At 29.9% G+C, this 22848-nt stretch overlaps 1 protein-coding gene across 1 annotated transcript in view; it reads right to left on the reverse strand.

The window, feature by feature from the left end:
• The window catches only part of LOC129975953 (protein crumbs homolog 1-like), a 37637-nt gene that overhangs the window by 12764 nt on the left and 2025 nt on the right, over positions 1-22848 (reverse strand). The window contains exons 2-6 of the mRNA XM_056089260.1: positions 13287-13412; positions 9387-9524; positions 7438-7668; positions 3637-3744; positions 1856-1957 (exon numbers count right to left, since the gene is read on the reverse strand). Of these exons, the coding sequence (XP_055945235.1) occupies positions 1856-1957; positions 3637-3744; positions 7438-7668; positions 9387-9524; positions 13287-13412 (705 nt within the window). The remainder of the gene's footprint in view (positions 1-1855; positions 1958-3636; positions 3745-7437; positions 7669-9386; positions 9525-13286; positions 13413-22848) is intronic.

Here is a 22848-nt window from a genome sequence, read left to right on the forward strand (position 1 = left end):
CAGTTTACTTAGCAGAAAATTAGATACAATTATTACCTGTTTTAAAATTGACCATACTAGACTTACATAGTATAAGCATTTGTTGTTGGGGAGCATATTGGCATATTGTACTCCTCCCCTCGGTGCACAATATGCCAATGCCTTTTGACAGTTCGGCACATTCTTATAGAGTGCCCACGTTTTAACTCCAAACGAATTCAATGATTTTATTCTCCTCACTTTATTTTAAAAGACATCCTTCATAAAGTGCCTCATCCTCATCTTTTTACTTTTTTTTAAATGACTGGTTTCTTTTACCTTATATGAGTATTGTTCATTCTCGTTTAATGCTTCAAATCTATGCAACAGTTTTTTAAAAATCTAGAATAGAATATTTCTAACATTGAACAGAAGTTTTAATTAATCTTTTAAAATGCGACCATGCGCCGTTTCATGAACCATATGTTTGCATATACCTAATGGTTGGCGCTGCATAATCAGAAATGGTTTTAGCGGCAGTACATTGCATCAAACTCAAACTCATATAGTTTAACTTTTTGTCCCTTTTCAATTTTACCAGATACAAAAAGAGATTAATAAAATAGGCAAAACATTTGATCCCAAAATTATGAAAAATGTTCACTGTTATAACCTCTTTTTTGATTTTTGATTGCGAGTATAATAATAAAATAGTAAAGAAATAATGAATTGCATGTGCTCTTTGCACCAAAACTGTACATCGGTAGAGAAAAAAATTATCTACAGAAGAATCGAATTTATGTTTTAGATGCGTTTTCCCCAACCGATTGGAACAAAAATTTGATACAAAACTGCATTTTTAGTCACAAAACCTATACCTAATTTGATATATTTAGTGTATTACGCTTTTGAATTATCACGTTAACATTTTTCTGAAAGTACAGACCGACAGACAATCAATCCGTAGTTGGTTTCGTTTCAATCTTTGGCCGGTATTTACACTATAGTTGTTAACTTTGTGTACCAAATCTTATTTATCTAGCTGTCTTCCTTTTGTAATTATCGTGTTAACTTATGTTCGAACAGAAGGACATGTGTACTTCCTCTAAGTGATTTTTACTCAAAATTTGATAGAAGTCTGCCAATTCGGTGCAAAGACCGTATACCAAATTTCAACGGTCTATCTCAAAGCGTTTTTGAGTTATCATTGTCACAGACGGACAGACCGACATTTTCCAAAAATGTACACTCATGTTAATAAATTAAGGATAATGCAAGTTCAGGAAAAGAAAGAGTCAGAAGCAAAACAAAAGTGACTTATTTGTAGAGCCTTTTTATTGAACAAAAGGTAAAGAATAAAAAAGATGCTATATGTTTAATATCATTAATTAAAACTGCAATTTTTTGCTCCCTAGAGCAAATTACAAAAAAAAAAAAAAAAACACCTTTTTACAAAAACCAATATTACCAAACCAATAAAACCAAATTTTATTCGTTTTCACTGCTTTTTTTAAATATGTAATTGTTTGACTTTCAACATTGTTGAACGCTAAGGAAGACAAATTCTATTAATTATCTGCTAAGTTTACATAAAGAGTCAGGAAGAGAAGTTACCATTGTTTCAAATTTGAGGTAGATTACTCAGATATTTAATGCATTATTATGTTATGCGACTTGGTTTCAATAGGATGGTTCATGTACAGAATAAACTGAATAGGTGTTACTATAAAAATAAAACGATTTTAACATCAATACAATTTAATGTTTTACATATTTTACTGAGAGAAACATGTAAGTTGTGCATTAGAATTTTAACTGAAAATAAACATATTACCAATATTACTGTAAACTATCTGGTCGCCAATGACGGCTTATGATTCAATGAAATAGAACTTACTTATACATCTTCCTTCCCTTTCGTAGAAGCCATCTTCACAATTACAGATTTTATTTCCCTTCGAATCAAATTCACACGGAAAGCCGAAACCGCAGTCGCATCCTGAAATGTAAAATTTCCATCAGAGCATAAAGTATATAAATATTTAGCACCATTACTTATAAATGTTCAGTTAAAATATAATCTACGTCAAAATGAATATCATTGATGTTTTATATTCTACCGGAATTTAACGCATGAATATATTATCTTCCACTCTTACTCTCAAATAATGAGAAACATAAGGAAGATTTTAAAAAAAGTTCATGATATTAAACTAAAAGTAATATTTTTATTAATGGGAATCTTCCTATCCGTCATTGGCGATGATTACTTGATATTTAGCTTTGTCATACTAATTAAAACAATATATTACAAATATTTCAAATCAATTTTTATTACTTTTTAGTATACGGAATGTAGAGAGTATTCATCAAAAATTTCAAATTAGAAGATTTTGACAAATCACCGCGTTTCAGACATCACCGAATTCTAAAAACACATTTTTGGAAAATGTCCGTCTGTCTGAATATGAAAATGATAACTCAAAAACGCTTTGATCTAGAAGGATAAAATTTGGTATGTGATCTTTATACCAAATTTGTAGATTTGTATTATATTTTGAGTAAAAACTGCTCAGAGGAAGGTTGTTTGAATGCCAGCTGTTTGAATATAAGTTAACACTATACTTACAAAACAAAGTGAGCTAGATAGATAAAAAAAAATAGACTGATAAGTTTTTTTGTAGATTATGCAGCTTAATGAAACCCATTTCAACAAATACAATACTTCAACAAAAAATACATATATATATATATATATATATATATATATATATATATATACGCAAAACGGAAATCTTCTTACATCAGATATTTTCTCTAAATGTTTGAAAGACATTTTAAAACACAGAGTTAAAAGCTTTAAGCTGATTTTAAGCTTTAAGCTGATATTTAAAGAAAAATGGCAGTTTCAATTATTAAGAAATTAAGCTGGCAAAATATAAAATTAATTTTGATTATTAATTCTCTGAAAAATGTGTAGATTATGCAAAATAATGATTTAGGATAATAGCATAAAAACATATCTCACAAAAGAAATCGAGTTTTTTTCCGGCACAATTTGAATATTAATTTAACCCTTTAAAGGGCCATTTTTTTTCTAGTTATATTATGTTAAAATATTTTTAAGCTTGAAATTAGAATAAGAAATGTGATTCATTTGGCTTCTTAGATGAATTTAATTTGATTAATTAATTAATTTGGTTCATTAATAATTAAGTAACTATTCAAGACACATCATTTTGTCTGAGATAGAGAACTGAAGCATCTAAGTTTCTGACTTACTAAAAAAATTTGTCAGAACTTATGCCAACCTACATAATTTGGGAAGCATACTTCCCACGGCTCTAGAAAGGGTTAAGCCATGCGGAGCATTGCGGCTTCAAGCAGTCGTTCCAAGAATGTTGGAACGTGTTGTTGTCGGAATAAATCTACAGCAGTTTATTGAGTGGTATGTAATTAGTCTAGGCATTAAACTCCAACAAGAATTGATTTTGACGCCAAATTTCTTTAATTCAATTCGCCAATCTTCTGCTCATTATTCTACTACTGAATTCGACTTCTTTTTATTCTACTTGAATTCACCAAGCTATACTCGATCAGTTAAACATTAAAAGATTTAAAAAAATATCTATTATGATTTCTCAGAGACAACATAACCATGTAATGATATAAACTTACGTTTACAGTAGCCTCTGAACTCCTTGTAATTAGGCTGACATTTGCATTTCAAATGCTGCTCATTATAATCGAATGAATATTCACAATCCCCCTTTCCACATGGGCATGCTAAAAAAATTGAAAGAAAATATTTTTTTTCAGTGTGACATCATTTTCTTAGCAGTTACTTTAAATAAAAGTAAAAAAATTATCAAAGTAATTTCAGCCACAATATTGCAAAGAAATAATTAATTTCCAAAATCATGTTTTAAATTTAGGAAAACATGCTTTTAAATTTACGGAAAGAAAAACTGAAGATATTATGTTGAAACAGAAATTTTGGTGGCACGTGCTTTTTGTTACAAAATTTTTCTCTATGATCAGTTGCATTTAAAAAGTATTTACTGGAATATAAAAAAAATTGTTCCAGTAAGGAACTATCAATATTATCGAGCTGAAATTACGTAGTCATTTAAAATGCGCAGTTTAAAATAATGACTTTGTCTGATCATATTCAACGCAGAATGGCTACAACTGCAGCTGTAAAAGAGATGTTTAGATGTAATAAAGTGATTATGCAGCATGTGACGAAATTACATATAGTGCATTGACAAAATGTAATGATAGCTTTCTATCATGATCAAACAATTGTTCATTTTAAGCGTTGTGTTCTTAGCAGTAATGTGTGCCTGGTATATCTTTCTGCATCTTAAATTCAACCAATGGAATTTTTCAATGGAATTCAATTTTTTCCATACAAAAATGAGTATCACATTAATTTAAATCATCTTTAAATTGTTAATTTAATTTAAGTAATTCTGAATATTTATAAAAACGCTTTCACACTTATAATTATTTTTCTTCTACAAATTACATTAAAATCCAAGAATTAGGAGAATAAATATTTATTCTTTCATAAAAAATTAAAATTATTTTAATTAAGCTGTTTGTAAATAGTTAAATTAATTTAAAATAATTTAGAAAGAAAACAAACACTACAAACCCAGAACCGAACCCAAAACTCGAAAAGGCTAAGCCAACGCCTTATCCACTACACTGTTTATGCGCTCGGTAATTGTGACACATTATTAATATATAATGTATGATGAGTGTTTGAGAGCCATTTCCTCGAAATTGGCTGGGTATTTCGCTTTAATATTTTTCCGCGTTGGGCGCTCGGTAATTGCGACACATTATTAATATATAATGTATGATGAATGTTTGAGAGCCATTTCCTCGAAATTGGCTGGGTATTTCGCTTTAATATTTTCCGCCTTTTGCGCTCGGTAATTGTGACACATTATTAATATATAATGTATGATGAGTGTTTGAGAGCCATTTCCTCGAAATTGGCTGGGTATTTCGCTTTAATATTTTTCCGCGTTGGGCGCTCGATAATTGTGACACATTATTAATATATAATGTATGATGAGTGTTTGAGAGCCATTTCCTCGAAATTGGCTGGGTATTTCGCTTTAATATTTTTCCGCGTTGGGCGCTCGGTAATTGCGACACATTATTAATATATAATGTATGATGAATGTTTGAGAGCCATTTCCTCGAAATTGGCTGGGTATTTCGCTTTAATATTTTCCGCCTTTTGCGCTCGGTAATTGTGACACATTATTAATATATAATGTATGATGAGTGTTTGAGAGCCATTTCCTCGAAATTGGCTGGGTATTTCGCTTTAATATTTTTCCGCCTTGGGCGCACGGTAATTGTGACACATTATTAATATATAATGTATGATGAATGTTTGAGAGCCATTTCCTCGAAATTGGCTGGGTATTTTGCTTTAATATTTTTCCGCCTTGGGCACTAACCTTGTTAAACTTGGCTCTCCACGTCCCAAATTAATCTAACAAGGGAATTGCACAAGGTTGAAAATTCAGTTCCGAATGAGATTTAGTATAAAGGTAATATACATTTAGAATATTCACTCACGAAAATATTAAAGCGCAATCGCCAGTCAATTTCGGGAAAATGGCCCTCAGATTTTGTGCATAGCTTATATGCCAATAATGTGTCACCGATCTCAAGTCGAGAATAGTATAGTCGTTAAGACACTGGCTTAGCGAACGAGTGATCCGAGTTCGATCCTGATCTAGCGTTTTTGCTTTATTTATTTATTTTTCTAATTTATTTCAAATTCATTGAACTATTTACAAACAGTTTTAATTAATTTTTTTTTTCATTTTTTATGCAAAAACAAATATTTTTTCTCATAAAATGTGGATTAAAATTTAATTTTTCGAAAAAATGTAATTAAAAGTATGAAGGCATTTTTTTAAATATTCAGAATTACTTAAATTAAATTAAAATTTAAAGATGATTTCAATTAATGTGGTATCATTTTTGTATGGAAAAAATAATCATGTTCATGTATATTGTTCTTGAATTATATCTATAATTTGATTTTTAAGTGTCAAAGTAAATATAACTAGAATTTTAACTATAAAAAGATTTCAAAACAACTATTTTTTATCTTACAATCATTAAAAGTTTTATATTTTAGGATTTTATTAAAAATAAATTATTTATAATTACTCTAACGAAGCTGTAATTATATCGGGAACTAAAGAGAGCAGCTGAAATAAATAAAATGATATCCACAAAAATTCAAAATGTTAGTAATCGAAAAGAAAAGTAGAAAGCAGCTGTTAATGTTACGGAAATGCACAGGCAGATGGTTCAAAATTTTTAGCAACATACTATATGCCTTGTGCGCAGTCCGATTTTCTGAAAAAAAAAATTGTTGAATGATTTTTTTTATAGATTTTTTTTAAAGTTTCTCTTGTAGAAAATCATTATTTATAAATTTTGCAAAATTTCAAAATATATTTATCTTGTTTGAAATGATTTTATGATAATTTCCATTTTGTCTCTTGTATGTAAAATTAATTAAATATTTTTATGATGTCAGTAATTTAATTAACATTTATCATTATTTAAGTTGTATATGTAATTATTTTTTCTGCTGAAAAATAAAACTATAATTCAAGTATTATGCAAATGAATATTTATTTTTAAGGAAGATTAAGTTTTAAAACATTCATTTTTGATTGATTAAAATAGTTACATGTCAATTAAAACTGTCTGTAATTTTATTTAAATAAATAAAAAAAAGCGTACATATTTATTTTTTAAAAAAATTATAATTCAGGTATGAAGAGAAAATACATTTATTTTTTATACAAAAATTAGCACCATATGAATTGAAATTATCTTTAAAATGTTTATTTAATTTAAATAATTAAGTAATACTTATAATTATTTTTCTTCAAAAAATTAAATTGTAGTCAACGTATTAGGAAAATAAATATTTATTTTTGCATAAAAAAGGAAAAGAATTTGTTGAAACTGTTTGTAAATTGTTAAATTAATTTGAAATAAATTAGGAAGAAAAAAAAAATAAGGAAAGCAAAAAGTGCTAATCCAAGATCAAACTCGGGTCTCCTGATAGTTACGCCAGTGTCTTAATGACACACTACTCGCGACTCGGCATCGGCGACACATTTTTAGTGTATAAGGTATGCACAAAGTTTGAGGGCCATTTTCTCGAAATTGGCTGGCTATTGCGCTTTAATATTTCCCTGAGAGAACATTCTAAATATATACTACCATTTTACTAAATCTCATTCAGAACTGAATTTTCAACTCCCTGCCTCTCCTTTCAAGTCAAAATCTTGACAGTATTGGATTTGGTGGTGAAAACCTTTTTTCTTATTACTCTCAACTTGGTACATAACGTCATAAGAACGAACTATATCACATCCAAATTGTAACAACAGTAGCTTGCTAAAATATTCATTTACTTACGTTTGCAGTAATTTTCTTCTGGATCATAATAAAGAGACGAATTCTTACAAGTACAATAGGGAATCTTTTCAGATAGGTGGTAGAGACAATTCAGTTCAAGTTTGTTCTCACACATTGATCTACAAAGGTAGATTTTTTCGCAGAGATCTCCCATAGTGCCCCATGAGCAAGTGCACTTCCCGTCGGAACAAATACCTCCATTCTGGCAGGGCCGTTCGTCGCTGCATTCGGCTAAGAAATAAAAGGTAACATTTCATTTTTTTTTTACCTCAGGGTGTTTCTGAAAATTAAACCTAATATAAATTAATCATCACTACAAAAAATGAAATATAATGTAAAAAAATAGTTTATCAGAAAAATGAACGTCATGAATGAACCTTTTAATTAGGGAGGTACAAAGAAAAGTCTTTATGAATAGGTTAAATACAAAATATTCAGTTGAAATTTCAATCAAACAATAGCTCGTCAAAGACGAAGGTGGGTACTGTTCATGCAAAAACGTCCTTTATTCTTCAGCTGTAACTTAGAATTCCTGCCAATCGAAGGTTTCAGGTAAATGGATTTTTACCTAAAACTTCTATTTGTTACATGATTTAGGACCGCGGTGGTAAGATATCGGCTTTGGAACTAGAGTATTTTAGGTTCAACACCCGCTTCCACCAAAGAAAATCCGTATGAGCGGGTCTGATGTGCGTTAATTCCGTCGGGGTCAAACGTCCCCTCCGGTGTGGTGCGGAAGCTTGGAGAGGGGGTGACAGCTCAGGTATCATTCTCTTCATCTGACCGCGGTTCAAAATTACGAGTTCCGTCCCAAAATAACCCTAGTATTGCTCTAAAAGGAGGCTTCAATATAGCTAATATTGTTATATGGTTCACATTCTGAAATAAGTTTGATACATTTGCAATGAAAAAGTTTATAGGCCGAGCGGAGCGACGTCCTATTTCAACTCTACCTTTCGGCATTTCAACTGTTTGTCTGTAAGTTTGCTTGTTGAGCAATCCCAACCAAACGCAGAGTTTGACCACATAAGATATTTGAATCATTTCTATAAAAATGAGACATTTAATCGTAATATTGTTATTATTGTAAAAAAAAAGGTATTTGATTGTTTCTTTGTAAATACTGATGGGGACAGATATGAGTAAATAATTCACTTTCGAAACAAAAGAAAAAAAAAACTTCAAATCAATAAGCAAGAAAACGGGTTTTTTTCTGGACAAAATATGTCAAACAAAATTATTCAGTAGCTGTAATTGGACTGAAATTTACTTTTAGATGTGGTTTCTTCCCTATTATATGGGTGTATGTTGACAAATTATTAGCACAAGATATTGTACGATATTGTTCGATGTTCTGATTGCCGACCAGTGTCGGAAAGATATCATTACAATGTTGTTCGGCAATTTGAGCTTATATTTGAAAACAAGGAATAACTGTTGTTACGCATCTCAAACTCTTACTTTCAAGTTAACGGCAAACAAATTAAATTTTCAGGTTTCTTAATAGTCGCTGGATCATTTCAAGATCTGTTAACAGCAACTATAAATAATGAATAAAGGATGACGGCCCAAGTTGTCTTTTCGCGCAAAAATTACTTTCAATATTATCCTTGCCTTTCAATAAATAAGCTGATCCTTTAACGATCCTGATAAAGGGCAGATCATATTTTTAATTTTGATGCAGTTTCTGCTGTTCACAGAACTGACCACATGAAATATTATTACTGAATAATATGATCTATATATATATGAATATGATCTACTTATATGAATAATATTCTATATAAGTTGCGAAACTGTATATAGAATAAATAGTAAATTAAATTATCACAATTTCTAAGAAATATATCAAAATTCAAAACAAATTCCATGAAAACTCCCGTTACATTTTGTATTGTATTCATGGATGAATATTTTCTTGATTATTTGAGTAACAAAAAATATCTTACGTTTACAATAGTCGTCGTAGGAATCAGAGGAATCGAACTGGAAAAATGTGTAGCCTTTCGGGCAAAAGCAAATTTTCCGGCGTGAACCACGGCCATCCTTTTTGAATGTACAATTAAACCCTTGTCCACAATTGCAATCTGAAAAAAAAAAAGCAAAATGAAATCTACAATAATTTTATAAATCTAAGTAAGATAAATAATATATCTGTATGTGATACTAACTATAAAATATTAAAAGAACAACAAGAATTATTTCTTCAGGGTTTTCATGCAGTTGTGTTTGATGTCCAATTTTCAGGTATAACGGGAAGAATCAGGGATGTTTTTTTTTTTTTTTTGACGCCTAGCCTTTTATTCATAAAGTTAAAAATTTATCACGAATTTAAAATTTCGCTGTACAAACCACTATAAAATTTCATTTATGTTTTATGTTATGTATTTGAGTTAAAGCATTGAGATATGTACGAATGGATACAGCCATTCCACTTTTATTTTCTTAAATTGTTTGCAATATTATTGAATAAAGTAAGCCCCTTTCAACTTACTAATAACTTACAAAATAAGCTTTTCCTGCTTTTGAGGAATTTAGTATCCTTTCATATTAATAGATGGCTTTTGGGTTGCAATAAAGAATTGAAGAATTTTAGTATTACATCTGACGTGAAATAACCCCAAGAAAATTCAGTTTTGGTGACCGAACATTTATCGAATGTCTAGTCGATTTATTAGCCATCGCAATAATGATCAAAAATCAATTTGGAAAATTTAATTTCTGATAAGTCCATCATGTAAATTGTCTGTAATATTGTTTCGTAAGGTAGTCAAGTAAAATACATAAATAAAACTCAAACTCAGAAGAAATATCCAAGCATTCGAAAACATAACTAATTCAAAGAAAATCATTTTAAAAAGGAAATTTATTCATTTATTATTAATCTTATTGTCATGTGATGTTGTTTTGTTTTGGGTTTTTTGAAACCACAAAATGCACACGTAGAGAATTGGCGATTTATCTCTTTTACATTTATTAGAAAATGATAAAAAAAAAGGTTGTTACATTTGGCCACTTATTACCAAGTTACAAGATACAACAAAAAGTTACAACTTGGCGAAATGTCCGCAATGTACCCGATTCTCCTGTCTGGCCAATAAAGAGCAGGGTCGTAAGAAAATAAATATGTAACATCGATAAAGCATAGAGAAGAAAATGGGAATGAACGCAAAACAGTAAGGTAACATAACAAAAGTTATATATATATATATATATATATATATATATGCTTAGCACGATTTTGATATTCTTGGCGAGAAATCGTGCGTAAGTTTTACCCAAAATTACTAAGTGAAAAATTCAACACCTTCCAACTTTGGATAACCAAAGTTCTTTAATCGCGTATAGTTTACTCGTGATCGTCATACATTACGAACGTATAAGTAAATTTTTCGAACGCAAATTATTTTTCAAGAATGACCAGATTTTTATAATAACTTTTAGAGGACTCTTAGTCATGGGTAATATATTCTAAATTTGAGTGTTTATTACCCATGACTAAGAGTCCTCTAAAGCTACATAAGAGGGCAGACTTTTGGAGAAATTTTGGACTAATGGCATGATTTTAGTATTCTTGGTGTGAAATCTGACTTTAATCATATGTCTTACAAATAAATCTTTATAATAAACTAGGAAAAGACTTTTATGGTTAAATGGCATTATGGAGGTTGATTAGTCCCCCTACCGATGACGGAACATGTCTCCTTCGAGAAAGGTTGTATCGTTGCCTGTGATGATTCTTTAGGATTCAATATTGTTCCAACTATGATGTCGTGGCGTCCGGCCATTCAGATTTTATCCATGTTCCTCAAGGTGAGTCGAAGTCGATTGTGATAATCGCAAGCTATTGGCAGGCATATTAAAATTTTAATTAATAGATATTTAATAATTTCTTTTAATGACTAATACATCAATATCACTGAGAGTTAAGGTATCTTTCTACGTCTAAAAAGCCATTTTCGGTCAAAATTCACATTTTTTTTTCATTTTATAATACATTTATTTAGCTTTCTAAATCTGTGTTTATTTTTCTTCTACAATTAATGAAAATAGAGATATGAATATATATGTAATTCAAAGTAATCGAAACCGAAACTGGAAGTGCTTACCGGAAGTTGGGTATTTTTTGTCGTTTTATCAAATATACGCTCCTTAAATCATAAATGAATTTATTTTTTCTCTTTATAACATACTCTATACGCAAGATACCTAAGTTTGAATTAGTTTTCAGCTTTTTATATACATAGAAGATAAACAACAGCTGTTTCTCGAACTTTGTTTACGTTTTGAAAACATCTGCTCGCCTCGTGTTATATATTTATTTTCTTTATATTTCAAGTGAATATTGCTTAGTTTGACCTGAATATTTATTTTTTTATTGTTTAACAAACGTTTTAAATGGGCAGAAGAAGTATTAACAGAAGTAAGAAACGAAAGTTTCATAGAAATAAGCATTCTTCTACCATACAAACTGAAGCTTCTGTTGGTGCATCATATTCAAAATACAAGACTTGCAGTGAAAGGAAATTGCTAACACGACTACACAGCGTCTTCCACAGAACATCATCAAATCATTTAAGTCCTCATGCATGCAGCTATGCAATCAGGACTTACTGAAGAAATGCTTACAAGGAAAACTCAACATGCTAATGAAAGCTACAATAATCTTTTGTGGAAGATTGTTCCAAAAAGCATATTTGTCGAGTTACGGATTTTACGTTTAAGAGCATCAGTATCTGTAATAATTTTAATGAAGGACTTTATGGTCTCTTAGCAATTTTTTCTGAACTGGAAATAACTCCTGGGGATAATACACTGAGAGACACTCTAAAAAAAGAATCGCCACATCAAAAACGCAGTCTTTAAGTGCAACAAAAGTTGCCGGAAAAAATTAAGAGCTATTAAAAAGAAGAAAACTGATACAATTGTTAACAAAGAAGGTGTATCCTACAAATTTGGTGTATATTAAAAAAAAGATAAAAGATATTTTTCATAAAACATAAATAAAAACTTTAAGGGCATTTTTTGAGGAACTTCTATTTTGTAAAAATTTTGATACGCAAAACATGATATCTCAAAACATTATGAATATTTTTTTTCATGAAATTTTGTATGCATATTATTTATACTATCCTGAAGGCAATAAACTAGGATTATAGTTCTGAGCGGAATAGTTTTTATTTAGAGCTGCTTAATTTTGTTTATACGTATGAATTTTGATAAAATTTGTGTTAAAAAATACTCTAACTGCTATAACTTTTTTGTAAATACAATTATTTCTTAGATCCTAGTTCATTGCCTTCATTAAAGCTGTAAATATGTTCTGTAGAAATAGAATTCGAAAATATTGATTAGAATTTCTGCTAGGATGTTTTGCATTTTACATTAATTTTCTCTATTTTTTACTTAAATTTTCCCATTTGACTGAATCGCAAGTTACATAAAACTTTTTAAATGGTATTATTCATTTTTTTGAATTTCAATGACCTAGAAAATAAAATAAATTGATAATTAAAGGGGGATTTTTTTCAAAGATCTGTATTCGCATGCAGACATATACCATATAGACGGTCTAGTGGCTGAGAAAAAATTCTTGTCTTGCATTTAATTCTGAAGGATTTTATACTATAAGGCTATATATAAAAGGCATTTAATTCATGCACATCAAATGAGCCGAATCAATCAATTTTGGGGCTCATTGAGTATTTTGCAACAGGGAAAGAAACATGTGGTATTTCAGCACAATGTAAGACGGCATAGAGATAGATGTTACATTGCCGTACATATTCTATAATTACAATCAAATGTATTTCGATCAATAAAACAATATAAGAAAAAGATATGTTTACCTACGCATACGCCATCCTTTTCTGAGAATCCAGGACTGCAGACGCACACTTTCTTCCTTTCCAAACATGGTACAGTCTTCTCAAAATCACAAACTCGCATGCACCTGCCATTCTTGCATTTGCATTCTGCAATAAAAATTCAAAAAATATTATAATGCTTTTTTAATTCAATTTCCATAGAAAATCCAATCACCTGATAAATCATTTATTTATAGTGATTAATTTAGAAAATTAAAAACGAATTCCTTAATCTGCCTTTTTTTTTTTTTTTTTTTTTTTTTTTGGAAAAAGAAATTAATTTTACTTTTTCTCGCATTCGAAACATACAGAAAGTATTGTATAATTGTCAAAAAAAAATGGAACTCGAGATTTTGACAAATTTCCATTTTTCAGATTTATGTGAGTTCAGATTACTTGACTTACATACTCCGTTATGTAGGCATCGAATTTTTCCGATATAGTATTCCTGATGATTTTCGTAGTATTTGATCCACTCTATTTACTTGACATCCATTCTTGAACAATTACGAACAAGGAATCCGTAAATCCATGGAAAAAAATGACTAATCGCAAAGAATTTCCTTAGAATAGCATGATTCAGATGAAAAATTGTGAAAAAAAGACAAACGATTTCAAAAAGCTGAAGTAGATGGTTTTAATTAAAATAATAAATTTATTTATTAAAAAAACAAAAAATCTTTCCGAATTTCCTTTTTAAAATATTAATAAAATATTTTTAATGTATTACTATTCAAAATATTTTGATTTTATGAAATTAGATAAAAATTTTGATTCAATTCTTCAAATCAATAATTAAATAATTCTTTTATTTTCAATTATTATAATATTCGTCAACAGACGATTTTATTTAAAAATGAATTACTTCTGCAAGAATTATGGAAAAATAAATATTAGCTTTTCGTAATTTACTTTAAAAATAATACTAGAATGTTTTATTAGCAATAAAAGGCTTTTAATTACAATGACAATTTAACTAAATTCTTTAATTGACATTTATTTTTTGATTATTTTTAATTTTCAGTTTTCACAAAAATTCGTATAGAAGATGTTCAATAAGGGAAAACATTTATTAGATATTTTATTGATTCTTATTGCAGGACAATTTTATTCAAATTGAGAGGACATTGTGATAATAAACAATGCAGAAATTGGGTTGCTAGAAGAACTATGTATTTCGTTTGCTTCGGGTTACCAAACTGGTGAAAAACTCAAGTAGATTTAAACCCGAAGAGCTACCAGATTTGGCGTATATATACGTTGCAGAGTGTATCTAGAAGTGATTCATTGAAAATTAATTGTTATTTTGTCCTTTTTTCGTGATAGCTCATAAAAATATTTTTGCATAAAACTGGCTATTATGATATTCTAAAATTTTAAAAATCAGTTTTAATGATAGCAATTTAGTTGTAGGGTAAATTTTTCCAGGATTTTTTTTCCCAATTTTTTAAAACTTTTTTGTATAGTTTTTAATATGTTGAGTATGGAATAATCAAGTAAATTGCATTACTATAAAAGACGAAGTGCAATTTAAAATAAAATATCAATACATTTACGTTTTGAATGACACTATGATGTCCCTCGGGTATGTTCTCAGGTGTAAGATTTCAAAAATAATTAATTAAATTGAACACAACTAACATTCACAGAAAGCAATTTAGTCTCTAATAATACCTAGTATTTATTAAACCAAATATATTTATAATTATTGAGTTGTTTCATTTTTGTAATTAGTTTTGTTAGTTTTTGTTAATAATGAAAATGTTTTGTAGGCAAAATAAAGAATACGGAAAATATTTTTTATCAATCTGTGCCAAATCGTGCCAAACAGTAGAAATATCGCCAAATATTAACTAAAGAATTCTTTTTCTATACTTTAACGATTGTATTGCATTCTTTTGTTAAATTATTTTAACTTAGTCATTTTAAATTTATATCTCAACTTCGCGACTTTGAATGGAATATGTTTTTCACAAAATGATTATTATCTGCAATACACAACTTGAGTTTTCTTACTAAACTGACAATACAATTTCTTTTGTTTCTTCTGTTTATGCTATCAATTGGAAATCTTACTTTGCTGTATAATGCATAAGTGATTCAAAACGCTGGGTAATTATAAAAAAAGCAGAGCAAAAAGTTACTGAAAAATATTAATAAAGAATTAACTAAAGGAGAAATTCAATTTTTCTTTTACCACTATAATATGTAAAGTATTGATAATACATCAGATACTGCCAGCTACCCTTTTAGAAATCCTTCAAAATTACAGGGGTTGAAGGTGGTGTAAAAAACTTTTAAAAAATGGAGTTTTATCTTCTCCAGTTTTTGTACGAATTAACAAACTAGTCTTCGCCAGGTGTAATTTGGATTTTATCCGCGAAGAACCATCTGCATAGAACTTATATGCATTTATTTTCTGTTCAAATTTCAATTTTATTATTACCAGTTTCATTGCAATATATTTCAGTTATAAAGCAACAGCAAAACCGTTTCAATACAAATATCGTCTTTTTGTTTTATTGTCAACAAATCCTTCCAAACATATGTGCAACATAAGTTTCACGACGTTTGACTCTTCATCTGAAATCTAATTCGTACCAGACCTACATACGACCAGTCTTTGATGAACTCGGTTTCCGGGACTGAATGCTCAGGATTCATAATGTCAAGTCCTTACCACTTTCCTCTCTTGATATATATATACAAGTCTTGATATGAATATGGCATTGAAATGGCATTTTTTCGTACTCCCAAGACTCAAAATTACGACTCTTTTGTCAATGGTTTTCTTATAACTTTACATTCAACTTTTTGTTTGTTTGTTTAAACGTCTTGCATCTCAAGGCACAGCTCTAATTGTGATAAGTCGTGAGTTTTTTCACATGAGTTTTTGTGAAGCGAGTGAGTTTTTTACATGATTTTTGTAATATGAATGAATTTTTTTCTCACGAGTTTTGTAATGTGAATAAGTTTTTGAATGATATGTTCTTCAATCTGGTTATTTTTAAAGAGTATGTGTTTAGAGCTTGATGCTAAGAATATACTGAGTTAAATACAACCCATTTCATAAATATTTTATTGTGAGATCATGGAAAATAAACTTATAAAGGAAGAGAAATTACATTTTCGCCATCAGAGGCTCTAAGCAGATGTTTGGCAATAAAATATATATAAAAATTTTTTTAAATATTTTAAGAAACAGATTAATAGATATTTTCTGACTCTTGACATTAAAGTAAATATAATATTTTTGTAATGTTTTAAATAACTGATGAATGATAGCATTGGTTTCTGTTGTTAAAAACAAAACATGGGGGCGGAGGTTGAAATGATAGAGTAGAATTGATAAAAACGAAAGCAAATGAAGATCAATTTGAATTATCTGTGAAGATAAGAATGAAATTTTTGTATGTATCCCGATGATGAGAAAAAAGTTGTAGGTAAACCGCAGGATTTGAAATAGATCAATTAAAAGTTGTAAATGGGCTTATGTCCATATAAATATAAGTATTGTGATTTCCATGAAATGAAGTTCATGTGATTTCCATGGGGTGAGATGATATGTTACATTTAGTACAACAAGAACATTGTGTAAGTTTAAATTACTATGAACGTTTGTTTCTCTTGTAAAGAATGAAGGAATGCCGGTTTGTCTAGCATTTTGTAAGCGAAGTAATTAAAAAAAAGAATGTGGTGGAAGAGATAAGATTTTCTAATAGCACTGAAGAGTTAGCGTTTTGCATCTCTAATCGATAGAGGGCTCACTACTTTCAGCGAGAAGTACCAAAGATACCGCCGCAAAGTCTGAGAGTAGAAATAATAAATCGGATCTGATATTTTTAACATCTCTACTCTATTGTATCAATAACAGTAAAAAGAAGGTTGTGGATTAAAGTTTATCTCATTACCCATTCATTCGCAGGCGTTTCCCCTTTCTTTACAGAACAAAATGCTATATAAATCACGTTTTAAGACCTAACCTCACGCTCCTCAAATTCGGGAATTTGCCACTAAAACCAACCGAAACAAAACTCGAGTTTTACAAAATGAAATACTTCGTATCATTACCAATGCTCCATGGTTTATCCGGAATAATATTCTACACAGAGATCTTAAAACTTCAAAGTTCAATTATTTCATCAAAGAACTTTCAAGAAAATTTTTTCAGTCAAGTCAAAATTCGTGAAAATTTCTCAATCACAGAACCAATTAACTATTCCCACTGCAATACGCCTTTCCTTACTTCAGTACTAAACGGACTTTGTCACTTAAACTTGACTAGCTTCTTCCGAAATTTAAACTGCTTCTGAAGAACTGCTTCCATTTTCACCTTAAGTAATCCTTCTTCTACTCAATGACACTCCAATGATACATTTCTTACCTCTTCTGCTAGATACCTCGATCTAAGTAGAAGTGTCTAAGCACTAAAATCTTCACACATCTAATTCAAGCAACATACTCTGTCATGCGGAGCCATATATTACGTAGTCGTAATTCTTCTTGGGAAACTTGGATGCTCTCTGCAACATGGCATAACGATATTCTAAAAGCTCCCCAGGACATATTTGAATAATCCTTCAGGATCTTCAGAGGGTTTTCAAATTTTTTTCGTAAATGCAAAATATGAAGGCGAAAAGAGGGAAGAGGGTTCTTTATTAAATAGCATGCGAGAAAGCTGCGGAGATATTTTCTCCTGCTGGTTAATGCTAACAGTTTGTCTTTCATAAAATTTAATGAATGTAAATAACACAAATTTTTATTCAACTACTTTTACGTCTAGTGATTTTATATTTTGAAATTATTTATATATCGTTTGTGTACTTAAGAAAAGTAGATAAGTTGACAGAGTATTAAAACACCGAAAAGGTCAGACGAACCAGTAAAGGCATGCAACATTCATGCTTCGTTACTGTTCTTTTGAGAATAGCATGGCGCAATATGAGCAAATGAAATGCATTACAAATGTGAAATGAAAATAGCAAAAACTTCAGAAATAAGTTTTAAGTGTAAAATCAATAAATGAATAGAAGATATACAAATATTTAGAAAAATATTAAAAAGAGTGTTCTTAAAAAAAAAGTATGCTTTAAAATGTTGATTATATTTTAGACAATTGCACAAAACATTCCCTTTTTCTTAGTTTTTAAACTTCTTTTGATGTTACAAATCACTGTGCAGCACCATTTTTGTCCCTGGTGGCGGAAAAGTAAACTATTCTTATTTTTATAAATATATTTCCCGTGGTCTAAAATAGTACATATACGAAATGGTATTGCATTTTCACAATAAAAATCTTTATAAGTGGGCTCTAAACATATATAATGTCCATCTGTTGTGTCTTTAAAAGTCTATTAATATATTACGCAAGAAGACATTTTTTTAAGGTCATATATGTGCAGCGAAATGGTCGGAATAGCTAAGAAAATTAAAATTCGTCTCATAAGCTGTGGTGTTTAGTCAGCGCATTAATTAGAAGTGCTGGATGAATATCTATCAAAATATTGCAATTTAAAAAACAAAGATACTTTACTCTTAAATAGTTTAATTTTAAATTCAGGAATTAAGTTTATTGCAGTCCAAAAATAGTGAATAATCAGCATATGATATAAATTATATGTAGTTTTGGCAATAGAAAATTTTGTAAATGCGAGAAATATGATTCAGTAGATAAAAGTGTCAAACCATGACTTTGCACACAAACAAAGACATAAACTTCTGTCTTCGTCCCACTTCAATAAAATGCGCCCAAACAGAACATCAAATTATTGATACTTATAAGAAATTCATCTGAATCGAATTTTAGAGAGTTACCCATATACTTGCTTTCGATGGGTGAGCTTTAACCAAAGAAAATGAATATTCAGCCTACCAAATGTGTTTTTTTCCAGCCAGAAGAAATTTATTAAACATTTTCTGCAAAGATATGACTATTGTCTGTAATATTGTCTTATTATTTCATTTACGTTCCTGATATAAAACAAAAATGCGGTCTTAATGAGTTTAAGAAAGGGGCGAATAAAAATGCAACAATCCTTTTCGAAGCAAAGGTATTTTAGAATCTACTATTTTTCTTGCCAAATTAATCAGAATGTTTTCCATTCAACTTTCTCGTATATCTGCGTGATAGAGTTTGTTTCATTTTAAATTCGAACATTAATACATCTTTCCTTTAAATGATAGCGTTGTAAATTGATAAAGATGCAAAATTATGAGTCAAGAATACATACCAAATTTCATTTAAAAGTTTTCCCGCTATCGCATTCACTCTGATAATCTGATTAAAAATAAATGTCATTGGATTTGTTTTGAAATTCAACATAGATATGCAAACATAAAGAGTAAACTGTACCTCAGATTCAGAAACATATACAGTCTGTCAAAAGAGTATTGGTACACCCCACATGTTCACAGATTTTTATCATAATATTTTACTTAAATATACTAATGAAATTAAAACAAAGAAGTAAATATTATTTTGATATATACAAATCATAATAATTCAAACAAAACTTTCATATTAATGCAATTATGGTTATAATTGAAAATAGAAAAAAATCAAATAAAAAAAACGTGCTCAAAAAAGTATTGGGATACTCCCCATAAATAAAGGAAATTAATGCAAATTTAAAAATTATTATATGGATGGGCCGCCTTTGCTTTTTATGACCTCTCGTAGTCTATTTGGCATGGGTTGGAACTATTTTTTGGAAAATGATCCATCGAGTTTTGCCCTCACTTCGACCAAATGTTTTCTTAATTCCTGCTTGTTAGAAATTTGATGTTCATATAGCTTTTTTTCTGCAAATAATCCTACACATGCTCAATAGGATTAAAGTCTGGAATATGTGCAGGAGTCTTATAACACTAGGGCAGTGGTAAAGGACCCATTACTTGCAAATATCAGCGATGGATCCTCTATAATTGGGGTCATTATCTTTATACAATTTTAAATGTCTTGAGATTCCCGGCTTGTATGCACTTTGCTTTAAATTTCGCTTGGGAATGTAAAGAGAGATATGTTTATTCATTGAAAAACCAATAAAATGTAAATTCCCGACACAAGTACTTGCCATGCAACCACAGGCTATGTGATTTCCACCTCCATATTTGGCAGTAGGTCGTAAATTGCATAGCTGTATTTGGTTTCCGACAAACATTTTGCTTGCCATACGATTCGAAAATGTTATATTTGCTTTCATCAAAAAAATTACATTTTCCCACAATTCTTTTGGCTGTTTTACAAACATTTTAGCAAATGCCAGCCTAGCTTGTCAATTTGCTTTACTGATGTAGGGCTTTCTTTGAGGTACTCTGCCATGATATTTATGTTTTCTCAAAACACTTCTCACAGTTTCAGAATTTACAGATTTTTCAAACTTACTTTTACATTGCAGAGCCATTTTTATTGCTCAAGTTTTTGGATTAAAGTGAACTTTTTTTACAATCTACTTCTTTTCACGTTCATTAAATGTCCTTGGATTCTTTGACCTTTGCTTGTTTTGAACACTGTTTGCTTTCTTAAACCTGTGAATAACGTTAAAAACAGTAGACGTACTCCATTTCAAGATATGCCCTATACAGCGAGCTGCTTTCCCATTTTTTCCAATGACTTATTACAAGATTTCGCACATCAACCGATATATCTAAGTTTCTTGCCATTTTATTTTTAAAAACTAATCTTATCTTTTGAAAATTTTATGTTTAAAATTATAGTCTAAAAATGTGGTAGTAAATTCAATTCTATTCATGTGCTATATATTTGTTGAATTTCTCATTTTAAAAGTGTCCCAATACTTTTTTGCCTTCTATTTCCCTTTGAATTATCTTTAAAAAGCTAGATCAAATTATAATTCTAAAATATCAGTAAAATTTTCTTTACAAACTGTACACCAAATCTTAAAATATTTTTTGATTCATTTTGTTTTTTATTTTAATGTGATAAATAAATAAATAACTTAGTAATTATTTAAGCCAAGTGTCCCAATACTTTTTTGAGAGACTGCATATTTGTTGTATTATAATTATATTATATATTGTTATTACACACAGGAGGATAAACAGGTGGACTTCGCTTTTACTTACTTTACTCAAGTTTGGTAGAAACTCAAAATTTATCTGTAATGATCTCAAACAAAAATTCATCAGTTTCGCTTGTTATATTTTGAAATGATAGTATTCAAAGGGCGGATTTAAATTCAATTTTTTTTTTCGAATTTATGAAGTCTACAAGCTGGAGATTCATCAAACGTTCGAGGACAAATGTTTTGGTAATTTCAAGATTCTTTTTAGTGGTACTTTTTCAAGCGAGAAAACTATCCCATTTTTTACAACGGCTTGTTTTATTGTTTGTTTTACAGGGATTTCGGCACGAATAAGGAATTTGAAATCGAATTATAATTCAAATCTCTCTTCTGCACTAAAGCCATTATTTTGTTCTACAATGAATGGCTGATTAATTTATCACTTAGGAAAGAGAACTTAACTAAAATAAAATTTTTTACTTATTACCAATTTAATATTCAAGTCAACCAACTTATATAATTTTTCATACTGTCTTTCAGCAGCTAACAGTACTTTTTAATTATTCGAATTCATGAAAGGAGACTTAGCGTCTCTGTCGGTCAATGTTAAATTACGGGTCATTTTTTCGGAAGGTTATAATAATTGTTCTGAATTTTTTTTATATAAAAATACAACATACCCTCTACATTTTGCCCTTAAGCTTAATATTTATCAAAATCAATGCTCAAAAAATTTATCTAAATTTTACAGAAATCAAAGTACAAGATTATTTTACGTGATCATGCAAAACTTCAAGTCATTAATATGCCTGGTTTTTACCATTACGTTACACTTTCTGCATTCCTTCTAAACATTATTCATAAATTTCGAAAAGGCAGTAGCTTATGAATCTCTCTCGTTTAGATAGTGGGCCGCGGTGGCCTGGTGGTAAGGTCTCGGCTCGGAGCCGGAGGGTTTCAGGTTCGTGACCCTATTCCACCGAAGAACCGTCGTGTAAGGGGGTCTGCACGTTAAATCCGTCATGACCAAACGTCCTCCCGCTGGTGTAGTGTGGTGTGGAGAGGGGGGGTGCCAGCTCAGGTGTCGTCCTCTTCATCTGACCGCGGTTCAAAATTACGAGGTCCGTCCCAAAATAGCCCTTGTGTTGCTTCAAACGGGACGTTAATATAACTAAACTAACTAAACTCGTATGGATAGTATAAAGGTATTGCAATCGTCAAAAATTTCGAACTCGAGATTTTGACGAATCTTCAAGTTTCAGACCTATCTGAGTTCAAAAAACATTTTTGAAAAAGGTCCATCTGTCTGTTTGTGACAAAGACTGTCTAGGCGGTCGAAAACAACTTGAGCAAGACGGTTGAAATTTGGTATACAGTCTTTATAACAACTGCAGGTTTCTATCGAATTATGAATAAAATCTGTTCAGTGGAATTTCATCTATCTGGCTCTTCGAATGTAAATTAACACGATAACTACAAGACGAAGAGAGCTAGTAAGATAAGATTTAGATTATAGATTT

Source organism: Argiope bruennichi, chromosome 7, assembly GCF_947563725.1.
Source record: "Argiope bruennichi chromosome 7, qqArgBrue1.1, whole genome shotgun sequence".
Classification (NCBI taxonomy): Eukaryota; Metazoa; Arthropoda; class Arachnida; order Araneae; family Araneidae; genus Argiope; species Argiope bruennichi.